The following is a 13380-nucleotide window of genomic DNA, read 5'->3' on the forward strand; positions in this document are numbered from 1 at the left end:
GGAGAATGGTGGAGACGCAGGAAAGAATTCTTGTCAAATCAGCACTTTCCCTGGTCAGGGCCCACCTTAAATTGGTTGAGATTCTGCTGCATGGTGTGTAGTCCATGTGTTCAGGAGGTAGTGGCCGGACGAGGTAGTGGCCGGACGAGGAGTGTATGTGAGTCTAGTCCCCGGCGAGGAGTGAGGGGCGACTTTTGAGTTTGAAAATTGGTTGCCATGCTTTAGTAATGATGACCTGACGATTGGGCATAGCGGGTTTGATGGAGCATAGTGTATCCGGTCTTCAAGGCCTGGGAGCGGTTGGGTTCCCCAACCACTGGGCTTATATTATCCTGTTCTTGATGCCCATCGTGAGGATGCTGGAAGTCAAGGTGCTTCATTTATTGGTAACCTCACGAGATCCTGAGGAGTGTTCGATAATTCTGTCATGGGTTTGGCCTGTTCAAGCAGATAGATGGTGTTATTATCCTTGAATTCTTCAATAATCCAGGACGTTACTCCCTTGTGATTATATTGTCAGTTATTTGTTGTTGTGTTTTCTCCTGTGAAGGCGTGTGAGAGGTCAACACGAAGGCGAGAGTCGCCTGTCATCCTGTTCTAGTAACAGCCGTATTGAGTTGATTATGCGAAATGTGGTCTGTGCAGTTTTACTCCTTTTATTATGTGCTGTAATCCTTGCGGATATGGGAAGGGGAGTGCTGATCTTGTTGATAGTGAAGGTGAGTGGATCCATGGCAGGGTGACAGGATGGGTGGTTGATTTGGGTGGTGGGATTAGTTAAGTCCTCGCGTTGAGGACAACCCCCAGTTAGAGTTAACTGCATCAGTTCTTTATTTTGTTTTTTGTTATTTTGAATTTAAGAATCCGAGCTTTTCTCCTTCGATGGCCCCCGGTAGGTTATGTATCCTGGGAAGGACTGCGTTCCTCTGACTTTTCCTTGCGGTTGGAGTGGCTTTTTTTTGTGTCCCCTTTTCCCCTCCGTTATTAGAATAGGAGGAATTGAGCGGCACTGCGTACTGAGGTGGGTTTGGTCAATCCTTCACTAATTTGCTGAAGAGAGCCACTGTTGACCATGCATCTACATTGTTGGAGCTCTTCCCTAGCGTGGGGGTAGGTTTGACAGAGGAGTTAGGTACCCTCCAAGTGGTCTGATATGGTGATTTCCTGAGTGGCTTCCTCATTGTGGTTGGGTTTTCCGTGTGGTAGCAGTGTTTGTGTCTCTGTTGAGGCAGTGTTGTAATTTCCCTTGATATCCTTCTTGTATGGTGTGCAGTGTGGGGCAGTGGGTAATATTCCTCAATCTGCGTGGGTGTTCTTCTTGAGGTGTTCTTTTCACCAGGGTGAGCAGTGTGCCATTAAAGGGGAGGGAGTAAATAGGCAAGTTGTAGTTGTAGGGGATTCTATTATCAGGGGGATAGATAATATCCTTTGTGAGCAGGATAAAGAGTCCCGCATGGTATGTTGCCTGCCCGGTGCTAGGGTGCGGGACATCTCTGACCGGCTTGAAAGGATACTGGAGAGGGAGGGGGAGGATCCAGTTGTTGAGGTCCATGTCGGTACCAACAACATAGGCAAGTCTATGAAAGAGGACCTGTTTAGAGATTATAAAGAGCTAGGATTCAAATTTAAAAAACGGGTCCTCAAGGGTCATAATCTCCGGATTACTGCCCGAGCCACGTGCAAATTGGCATAGGGAGGCAAGAATAAGGGAAGTTAACACGTGGCTGAAAGAGTGGTGTGGGAAAGAGGGGTTCTTTTTCATGGGACACTGGCATCAGTTTAGGGACAGGGGGGACCTATACCGTTGGGATGGTCTCCACCTGAACCGAGCTGGGACCAGTGTTCTGGCGAAAAGAGTAAATAGGGTGGTCAATAGGACTTTAAACTAGAGATTGGGGGTGGGAAGGGAAAGTCAGGGAACCAAGAGGTGAAGTAATCAGTGGGAAGCGTAGCTGCTTAGGAATACAAAAAAGCACGAAAAGACAGCACTCGGGAGAGGTTACGATAGTCCCCATCCCACAAAATATGACAGTGTATGGAAAGGCTCAGTAAACCAAGGTCCACCACACTAAGAAAACAAAAAGGGACGGTCAATAGAGAATTAAAGGTGCTATATTTAAATGTGCGCAGTGTACGGAACAAGGTAGATGAGCTTGTGGCCCAGATTGTGACTGGCAGGTATGATGTGGTAGGCATCACAGAGACGTGGTTGCAGGGGGTTCAGGACTGGCATTTAAACATTCAGGGATTCACAACCTATCGAAAAGACAGAGGTGGGCAGAGGGGGCGGGGTTGCCTTTTAATTAGGAATGAAATTAAATCAATAGCACTAAACGACATAGGGTCAGATGATGTGGAGTCTGTGTGGGTCGAGTTGAGGAACCACAAAAGCAAAAAAACCATAATGGAAGTTATGTACAGGCCTCCTAACAGTGGTCAGGACCAGGGGCACAAAATGCACCACAAAATAGAAAGTGCATGTCAGAAAGGCAAGGTCACAGTGATCATGGGGGATTTCAATATGCAGGTGGACTGGGTAAATAATGCTGCCAGTGGACCCAAGGAAAGGGAATTCATTGAATGTTTACAGGAGGGCTTTTTGGAACAGCTTGTGATGGAGCCCACGAGGGAACAGGCCATTCTGGACTTTGTGTTATGTCATGAGCCAGACTTGATTAAAGATCTTAAAGTAAGGGAACACTTAGGAGGCAGTGATCATAATATGGTAGAATTCAATCTGCAATTTGAAAGAAAGAAGGTAGAATCAGATGTAAAGGTGTTACAGTTAAAGGTAACTACAGGGGCATGAGGGAGAACCTGACGAAAATTGACTGGGAGCAGAGCCTAGTGGGAAAGACAGTAGAGCAGCAATGGCAGGAGTTTCTGGGAGTAATTGAGGACACAGTACAGAGGTTCATCCCAAAGAAAAGAAAGGTTATCAGAGGGGGGATTAGGCAGCCATGGCTGACAAAGGAAGTTAGGGAATGCATCAAAGCAAAAGAGAAAGCCTATAATGTGGCAAAGAGTAGTGGGAAGTCAGAAGATTGGGAAGGCTACATAAACAAACAGAGGATAACAAAGAGAGAAATAAGGAAAGAGAGGATCAAATATGAAGGTAGGCTAGCCAGTAACATTAGGAATGATAGTAAAAGTTTCTTTAAATACATTAAAAACAAACGGGAGGCAAAAGTAGACATTGGGCCGCTCCAAAATGACGCTGGTAATCTAGTGATGGGAGACAAGGAAATAGCTGAGGAACTAAATAAGTACTTTGCGTCAGTCTTCACAGTAGAAGACATGAGTAATATCCCAACAATTCAGGAGAGTCAGGGGGCAGAATTGAATATGGTAGCCATCACAAAGGAGCAAGTGCTAGAGAAACAAAGAGGTCTAAAAATTGATAAATCTCTGGGCCCAGATGGGCTACATCCTAGAGTTCTAAAGGAGATAGCTGAAGAAATAGTGGAGGCGTTAGTTATAACCTTTCAAAAGTCACTGGAGCCAGGGAAAGTCCCAGAGGATTGGAAAATCGCTGTTGTAACCCCCCTGTTCAAGCAGGGAACAAGGAAAAAGATGGAAAATTATAGGCCAATTAGCCTAACCTCGGTTGTTGGCAAGATTCTAGAATCCATTGTTAAGGATGAGATTTCTAAATTCTTGGAAGTGCAGGGTCGGATTAGGACAAGTCAGCATGGATTTAGTAAGGGGAGGTCGTGCCTGACAAACCTGTTAGAGTTCTTTGAAGGGATAACAAATAGGTTAGACCAAGGAGAGCCAATGGATGTTATCTATCTTGACTTCCAAATAAGCCTTTGATAAGGTGCCTCACGGGAGACTGCTGAGTAAAATAAGGGTCCATGGTATTCGAGGCAAGGTACTAACATGGATTGACGATTGGCTGTCAGGCAGAAGGCCGAGAGTTGGGATAAAAAGTTCTTTTTCGGAATGGCAACCGGTGACGAGTGGTGTCCCGCAGGGTTCAGTGTTGGGGCCACAGCTGTTCTCTTTATATATTAACAATCTAGATGACGGGACTAGGGGCATTCTGGCTAAGTTTGCCGATGATACAAAGATAGGTGGAGGGGCAGGTAGTATTGAGGAAGTGGGGAGGCTGCAGAAAGATTTAGACAGTTTAGGAGAGTGGTCCAAGAAATGGCTGATGAAATTCAATGTGGGCAAGTGCGAGGTCTTGCACTTTGGAAAAAGAATAGAGGCATGGACTATTTTCTAAACGGTGACAAAATTCATGAATGAATGAATGAATCGCTTATTGTCACGAGTAGGCTTCAATGAAGTTACTGTGAAAAGCCCCTAGTCGCCACATTACGGCGCCTGTTCGGGGAGGCTGGTAAGGGAATGATGCTGAAGTGCAAAGGGACTTGGGAGTCCTAGTCCAGGATTCTCTAAAGGTAAACTTGCAGGTTGAGTCCGTAATTAAGAAAGCAAATGCAATGTTGTCATTCATCTCAAGAGGCTTGGAATATAAAAGCAGGGATGTACTTCTGAAGCTTTATAAAGCATTAGTTAGGCCCCATTTAGAATACTGTGAGCAATTTTGGGCCCCACACCTCAGGAAGGATATACTGGCACTGGAGCGGGTCCAGCGGAGATTCACAGGGATGATCCCAGGAATGGTAGGCCTAACATACAATGAACGTCTGAGGATCCTGGGATTATATTCATTGGAGTTTAGGAGGTTGAGGGGAGATCTAATAGAAACTTACAAGATAATGAATGGCTTAGATAGGGTGGACGTAGGGAAGTTGTTTCCATTAGCAGGGGAGACTAGGACCCGGGGGCACAGCCTTAGAATAAAAGGGAGTCACTTTAGAACAGAGATGAGGAGAAATTTCTTCAGCCAGAGAGTGGTGGGTCTGTGGAATTCATTGCCACAGAGGGCAGTGGAGGCCGGGGCGTGAGTGTCTTTAAGACAGAAGTTGATAAATTCTTGATTTCTCGAGGAATTAAGGGCTATGGAGAGAGAGCGGGTAAATGGAGTTGAAATCAGCCATGATTGAATGGTGGAGTGGACTCGATGGGCCGAATGGCCTTACTTCCGCTCCCATGTCTTATGGTCTTATGGTTATTCCTCCCCCGTCCCTCAGCGCACAATTATTGGGTGTCTTTATCATTCTTCTCTTCGATGAAGGAGTCTCCCTGGTGTGACGTAACCGGTTAAGTGTGGGTGGTAAACTGCTCTGGGTGTAGTTGTTGAGATGCAGATTAGGCTGCCCTGTAGGGTTTTGGGGCATGCTGGAGGCCCAGGGGGTACAGATCCCTGTGTGTTATAATATGCTGGGCTAGGCCAGGTCCAGAGCAGTGGTTGGTTTCCTTTTCCCCCTGGATCTTGGGACCGCCCCCTCTGGATCTTGGGACCGCCCCCTCTGGATCTTGGGACCGCCCCCTCTGGATCTTGGGACCGCCCCCTCTGGATCTTGGGACCGCCCCCTCTGGATCTTGGGACCGCCCCCTCTGGATCTTGGGACCGCCCCCTCTGGATCTTGGGACCGCCCCCTCTGGATCTTGGGACCGCCCCCTCTGGATCTTGGGACCGCCCCCTCTGGATCTTGGGACCGCCCCCTCTGGATCTTGGGACCGCCCCCTCTGGATCTTGGGACCGCCCCCTCTGGATCTTGGGACCGCCCCCTCTGGATCTTGGGACCGCCCCCTCTGGATCTTGGGACCGCCCCCTCTGGATCTTGGGACCGCCCCCTCTGGATCTTGGGACCGCCCCCTCTGGATCTTGGGATGTCCCTTCTCGAAGGCACTTGTTAGGTACACCCAGAGAGGCTGGATGTTGCTTCCACTGTGCACAGTGGCCTGAGGTTGAGTCAAGTCCTATGCTTTGGTTAATATCCTGTTGCTCCCCTCATGGTCTGGATTCTTTCTTATTTGAACGGGCAGCTTGTTCTCTTCTTCATTAATGGGTGAGGGTGTGTGTCGGGGGAATGGGGACTCATGCTGGGGTCCTGGTTGTTTGTTATCCTGTGAATCCACTCCTGGTAGTTTTTTTTTGGGAGGTGTTGATGGCATTGATCATAATCTGACCATGTTGCTACTGGTTCTCTCTGTAAATGTGTGGAATGAGGTTGGTTCTGTACTGGGCCTGAGAACTGGGGTTAGGTTGTGTTGTGTGGTTTACATCGAATGACCTTTTCGAGCTGGGGTTCTTGTGGTTTTTTGGTGGGTATAAAGAATCCGTGATGGGTTCCTGCATGGGTCCAATTGGATCTCGTATCCGAGGACAGGAGTTGCGATTTGTCATTGGTTGCTGCTGGAGTGGAGGAATTTGTACCTTGGGTGTGCGACCGAACATGATGTGTGAACTCGTGGTAATTGCGAGCACTCACTGTGTGGGAAGGTGTGCACCATTTCACCATGTTTCCATTGCTTTATCCTGTTTCTCTCTTGGGCTCTGGTGGAACTTATAGAGGCATCAAATTATGTGTAATGATTGTACAGAGCTGGTTACACTGCTGTTTTCCTGGTGCCTTGTCTTGCTGTGCTGTATAATTCTTGTGGTTTCTGTTCGTCGTTTGTTAAAAATTGAAAACCTTAACAAATATTCTTTAAAAGAAACAGGGTCGCCCATTTAAGGCAAATGAGGAGAATTCTTTCTCAGAGGGTCGAGAGTGTCTGCAACTCTCTTCCTCAAAAGGCGATGGAAGCTCAATCTTTAACGGCAGAGCGAGATAGATTCTTGATGAACAAGGGGTGGATGGGCAGGAATGTGGGGTTGAGATTACAATCGGATCTGCCATGATCGTATTTAATGGGAAAGCAGGCTCGAGAGGCCGAGTGGCCTCCTCCTGATCCTAATTCATATGTTCCTATGTTATGAAGTGTGACTAAAATAATTGTGTGCTCAACAAGTCCCCTCGTGAAAGCCATACATCTGATTTTTTGCTTTTGTTTTTCTTGAAGGTGTCCCAAAGGGAGGAATTATGGAGCAGAATTGGAATGCTGCTGTCCCGAGTCTGTACCTCTGGAATTTGGTGACTTCCACCCTCTGAAACTTATCACTGTACGTTGCTCAACATTCCACTGTCCAAATGATTCTTTTAATCATAAATAGTGAAGTGAATTTTTTAGTTGCTGAACCTTTCTCCCCGTGTCTGCGTGGGTTTCCTCCGGGCGCTCCGGTTTCCTGCCACAAGTCTCGAAAGACGTGCTGTTAGGTGAATTGGACAGTCTGAATGTCCTTTAGGGAAGGAAATCTGCCATCCTTACCCGGTCTGGCCTACATGTGACTCCAGACCCACAGCAATGTGGTTGATTCTAAACTGCCCTCAGGTTTGGGCAATAAATGCTGACACAGCGACGCCCGCATCCCATGAACGAATAAAACATCAACATTAAAGGTTTTTTAGTGGCGGCACGGTGGCATAGTGGCTAGCACTGCTGCCTCATGGCGCTGAGGACCCGGGTTTGATTCTGGCCCCAGGTCACTGTCCGTGTGGTGTTTGCACATTCTCCCCGTGTCTGCGTGGGTCTCACCCCCACAACCCAAAGATGTGCCGGCCTAAATTGCCCCTTAATTGGAGAAAAAAAAAAGAATTGGGTACTCTAAATTTATTTTTAATAAAAGAAAGGCTGGTAGTACTTGGAGGTTAGGTTGTCTGGTCTGGAAGCAATACATCCTGGATTGCTGAAGTACTGGCCGCAATTTTCAAATCCCTTTTAGATTTGCTGGCCCTGGAAAGAGTCCAGAGGAGGTTCACAAGAATGATCCCTGGAATGAAGAGCTTGTTGTATGAGGAACGGTTGAGGACTCTGGGTCTGTACTCGTTGGAGTTTAGAAGGATGAGGGGGGATCTTATTGAAACTTACAGGATACTGCGAGGCCTGGATAGAGTGGACGTGGAGAGGATGTTTCCACTTGTAGGAAAAACTAGAACCAGTGGACACCATCTCAGACTAAAGGGACGATCCTTTAAAACAGAGATGAGGAGGAATTTCTTCAGCCAGAGGGTGGTGAATCTGTGGAACTCTTTGCCGCAGAAGGTTATGGAGGCCAATTCACTGAGTGTCCTGAAGACCGATATAGATAGGTTCTTGATTAATAAGGGGATCAGGGGTTATGGGGAGAAGGCAGGAGAATGGGGATGAGAAAAATATCAGCCATGATTGAATAGCGGAGCAGACTTGATGGGCCGAGTGGCCTAATTCTGCTCCTATGTCTTATGGTCTTATTTCGGGATGGTGTCAGTGGACTGAAAGATTGCAAATGTTACACGTGCTCAGCAAAGGAGTGAAGGAGCAGTTTTGGCAATGACGGGTCAGTTACTTTCATGCTGGTGGTATGGAGCTTTTCGAAACGGCAATCTGAGAGAAAGTTAACAGCTACCTGACAAGTAGGGATTTGTTCAGTGCAGATTGTAATGGAGATTTTTGATGTAATGTTTGATGAGAGCAGAACAGTTCATGTACAGACAGACTTTTAAAAGAAAGTACCACATAATAGTAGAAACATTTACTCCCATGGAATAAAAGGGCCAAGTAGCAACATGAACAGAAAACTGGCGAAGGGCATACGGCATGCTTGCCTTCATTGGCCGGGGCATTGAGTATAAGAATTGGCAAGTCATGTTGCAGCTGTATAGAACCTTAGTTAGGCCACACTTGGAGTATAGTGTTCAATTCTGGTCGCCACACTACCAGAAGGATGTGGAGGCTTTAGAGAGGGTGCAGAAGAGATTTACCAGAATGTTGCCTGGTATGGAGGGCATAAGCTATGAGGAGCGATTGAATAAACTCGGTTTGTTCTCACTGGAACGAAGGAGGTTGAGGGGCGACCTGATAGAGGTATACAAAATTATGAGGGGCATAGACAGAGTGGATAGTCAGAGGCTTTTCCCCAGGGTAGAGGGGTCAATTACTAGGGGGCATAGGTTTAAGGTGAGAGGGGCAAGGTTTAGAGTAGATGTACGAGGCAAGTTTTTTACGCAGAGGGTAGTGGGTGCCTGGAACTCGCTGCCGGAGGAGGTAGTGGAAGCAGGGACGATAGGGACATTTAAGGGGCATCTTGACAAATATATGAATAGGATGGGAATAGAAGGATACGGACCCAGGAAGTGTAGAAGATTGTAGTTTAGTCGGGCAGTATGGTCGGCACGGGCTTGGAGGGCCGAAGGGCCTGTTCCTGTGCTGTACATTTCTTTGTTCTTTGTTCTTTGTTCTTTGTTTGAATAGAAAGCAGAGTTGTGATGAGGGTTGTGATGTGTGTTTCTGTGAGTTTAGCTGTTTTTGTCATACGTTAATGGCCAAGACTTGTTAATGCAGGACCCAGCTTCAATATTAGCGGATGGCAGGTAATTTGGAAGCACAGTATCCATTACTGAAGCACATGGACAGGCTGGTAGGATAGCAGATCACATTCAACATGGAAAAGTATGGTGACACATTTTGGTATGAAGAATGAGGAGAGACAATATGTGTTAAATGGAACTGGCGAAAGAACTCAAGGAGGAGAAGGAAAACATTTTGGTTAGGATTTGAAATGCAATATCTGAGAGGGTGGTGGATAGATTCCTTCATAGGTTTCAAAAGAGAATTTGATACTTACTTGAGGGAGAAACCAATGTCGGAGGTCGAGTGAAAGAGGAGGGAAATTGATTGCTCTTCAAATTGTCCTTGTGGCTGACTCGGCCATTTCAGAGGGCAGAGTCAACCACATTGCTGTGGCTCTGGAATCACAGGTCAGCCAGACCAGGTAAGGACGGCAGATTTGATAGAAACATAGAAACTAGGTGCAGGAGTAGGCCATTCGGCCCTTCTAGTCTGCACCACCATTCAATACGATCATGGCTGATCATGCAAATTCAGTATCCCGCTGCCGCTTTCTCTCCATTCCCCTTGATTCCTTTAGCCACAAGGGCCATGTCCAGCTCCCTCTTGAATATATCCAAAGAACCGGCCCCAGCAGCTTTCTGTGGGAGAGAATTCCACAAGCTCACACCTCTCTGAGAGAAGAAGTTCTTCCTCACCTCAGTCCTGATTGGCTGACCCCTTATTCTTCGGCTGTGCCCTCTAGTTCTGGACGTCCCCAACGTCAGGGACATTCTTCCCACATCCAGCCTGTCCAGTCCCATCAGGATTTTATTCGTTTCTATGAGATCCCCTTTCATTCCTCTAAACTCCAGTGAGTACAAGCCCAGTCGATCCAGTCTTTCTTCATATGTCAGTCCTGCCATCCCGGGAATTAGTCTGGTGAACCTTCGCTGGACACCCTCAACAGCAAGAATGTCCTTCCTCAAACTAGGAGACCAAACCTACACACAATACTCAAGGTGTGGCCTCGCCAAGGCCCTTATAACTGCAGCAAGACATCCCTACTCCTATACTCAAATCCTCTCGCTGTGAAGTCCAGCGTGCCATTAGCTTTCCTCACCGCCTGCTGTACCTGCACGCCAACCTTCAGCGACTGTTCCACCATCACACCATTCCCTTCCCTAAAGAACATTACTGAACCAGGTGAGTGTTTACGCCAATCAATGATAGTTTCATGGTCGCCATTGAGACCAGCTTTCAAATCCAGATTTTTGTTTTATTAATTGAATTTAAATTCCTGCAGCTTCCCCAGGGCACAGCCTTTATATTTGGATTACTGGTGCAGTGGCATTATCACTATCACCAGCTCCCGTGTTACGCGTGAAACATTTTGCAATTTTTAAATCTAATTTTCATCACGTGTTCAGACTACTTTAATATGAAATTTTGTACTTTATGAATATGCAAATCAGAGTACCAAATACATTAAACCCGGCATGGGTGCATTCAAAGATCTGTGAAGGAAAGCTAATATCGAAAAGTAATATATTTATTTGGTAATTCCTTGTAGGTCACTGAATCAAAGACTAAGAAAGTCGTTCGTAAAGGAAGTACCTCATCGACATCTTCATCATCTTCCAGTTCAGTGGTGGATCCTCTGAGCAGCATGTTGGACGGCAGTGACCCTCTGTCCCAGTTTGCTGCATTATCCGATCCCCTGGCCCCCGCAACCATGACAACAGGAAAAAGCAACGCCAATATGGTATTTTTTAGTGCTGTTATATTTTTGATTTTAGATAAACTAAGTAAAATTATCACCCCGATTACAGATGTATAGATGTTCTTATTGCCTTGTTTTAAATTTTACTATTTGCTATTATAACTAGATTTTAAAATAAGCTTTGAATATTTATTTTGTAACATCCCCTTTAGAATTTGGGTTGGGACTACAGTTAAGTAATAAATTTGTTGACCTATTAGAGCCATAGAGTCACTGAGGTTTACAGCATGGAAACAGGCCCTTCGGCCCAGCTTGTCCATGCCGCCCAGTTTCTATCACTAAGCTAGTCCCACTTGCCCGCATTTGGCAATCCAGTTAATTTGGCAATCCATGGCTTCCAGTTAGTTGCTAGCAGTGCTGGAACATTGAAGGGTTGTGTTGGGTGGGGTTGCTGTTGTTCTTTTCTCTCCCGTTGACTGGCTCTTCATTTTTGGCTCTGTGCTCACAAATGGTATTGGCTGGGCAATCAAGAGTGTATGTCAGCCAGGGGGCAAGAGTATGTCAGCCAGGGGGCAAGAGTATGTCAGCCAGGGGGCAAGAGTATGTCAGCCAGGGGGCAAGAGTATGTCAACCAGGGGGCAAGAGTATGTCAGCCAGGGGGCAAGAGTATGTCAGCCAGGGGGCAAGAGTATGTCAGCCAGGGGGCAAGGGCAGAACAGCGATGCAACTTTCCAAATCTTTACTGTTCGCTCAGTTGCACAGTTTGCAAAAATGGATATCTGTGTGAGCCAATGCTCCTGAACCTTTCACTGAAGGTCGATTGCTGAACGAGTTTGTCCATGGAATTGGCAACAAACCCCATCTCCTACCTGATGTTACAATCTTCAAACTTCCAGTTGATGGCTGAAAGATGACAACAAAAATTAAATGTTTTAAGACTTTTACTATAACAAACAGTCTTGAAACACTATCATTCTCGGCAACTTGGACTTTCAGCTACAGAACAGAACATTTACTTTTAACACGACTGAAAAAAATCCACTTCACAGGTATGAAGTTCCCCCAAGTAGATATTCAATTCTTCTAGACCCTGTTCAAAGTGATTCTTAGCTCCTGAGGGTTTACTTCCATTCCTCTCCAGCTTGGTAACATTTAACCCCAGAATTTTCTTGCTGAGGTTTTTCCGGGAGGTTCTCCCTCTCGCTCAAGGTGGGCAAGTCTTCAGGAATTGGGTCTTTTCAATCTAAGAGCGAGCTCTCTTCCGCCCATATTCCGGCATGTTGAACCATGGAAACTTTAGGCCTCTAGCTGCTCTCTCCCGGGTTCTGGCAGATTTTCTGTAGCAGTGACCTTTCGAGGATATCTTCGAGATCCTTCCCTCTCCCAAAGCCCATCTCCATGGAAGCGCGAATCACCCACTGATTATCTGTCCTTGAGATCCCAATTCTCTTTTATCTTGAGAATAAATAGATAGTTTGAAGCATAACTGTTTCCAACCTGACATTCTCAACATGTTCCTGGGACATTGGAGACTTGCATTACAATCACTGCAAATGCAAAATGAAAGAGAAACTGCTGGAAAATCTCAGCAAGTCTGGCAGCATCTGTAGGGAGAGAAAAGAGCTAACGTTTCGAGTCCAATGCAGTAATTTGCTTTTATCCACTAAATGCAAATACTGCTCCCATTGTCCCCAAGTGTGAACACCTCACACCATCTTTCCAGCAAAAAGCAGGCTGACCATCAATCTTTAACATCACCCAGGCCTGACGCTAGGCAGACTTGAGACCAGGTTTCATGAACCTGTCCTGTATTATCCTAAATTAAAGACAGTCCCAAAAAATAACAATTTTGTAAAATCTGGGAATATATTTTAAGTGTTGTACCATCCAGTAATTCAGGAAGGCAGTTTACCATATTCTAAGAACTAGTAGGGCTGAACAATAAATGTAGCATTCCCAATATTAATAACTTGTAGTTTCAACAGAGTAAAATATCTCTGGGCCGCTCACAACAAGTTCAAGAGAAAGTTTGAAATATAGTGTTGCATTTTGGGATTTTTGTTAACCATTTTGATGTGGAAAGGTTCTAGGTATAATATATATATTAGTGTTGCTTTTGAGTTCAGAGGTAAATTAATATATTTACTTTTCCTTCTGTAATTTAATAAGTCCTTGATTTTCAAACTTTTGGGAAGTGTGCAGAGTTTAAGAAATTCAAGACTGCTCGATAAAGAGAACATGACTTTGATAAACTTTTGGAATGATTTCCAACTCTCATTAGTTCAGCATGACCTATAGTCTAACGTTGGATGAAGATGCTCTTTGTGAAATGCTGAAATCGCATCCGGTGCAGAGGAACCTGGTGTGTCACGCAGCAGGTAGCTTTGGTT

At 45.8% G+C, this 13380-nt stretch overlaps 1 protein-coding gene across 1 annotated transcript in view; it reads left to right on the top strand.

Moving 5' to 3' along the window:
- Positions 1–13380, top strand: part of vps35l (VPS35 endosomal protein sorting factor like) — a 158850-nt gene that overhangs the window by 5217 nt on the left and 140253 nt on the right. Inside the window, 2 exon segments of the mRNA XM_072481891.1 lie at positions 6925–7024; positions 10841–11032. Of these exon segments, the coding sequence (XP_072337992.1) occupies positions 6925–7024; positions 10841–11032 (292 nt within the window).

This window comes from Scyliorhinus torazame, chromosome 17 (genome assembly GCF_047496885.1).
Source record: "Scyliorhinus torazame isolate Kashiwa2021f chromosome 17, sScyTor2.1, whole genome shotgun sequence".
NCBI lineage: Eukaryota > Metazoa > Chordata > Chondrichthyes > Carcharhiniformes > Scyliorhinidae > Scyliorhinus > Scyliorhinus torazame.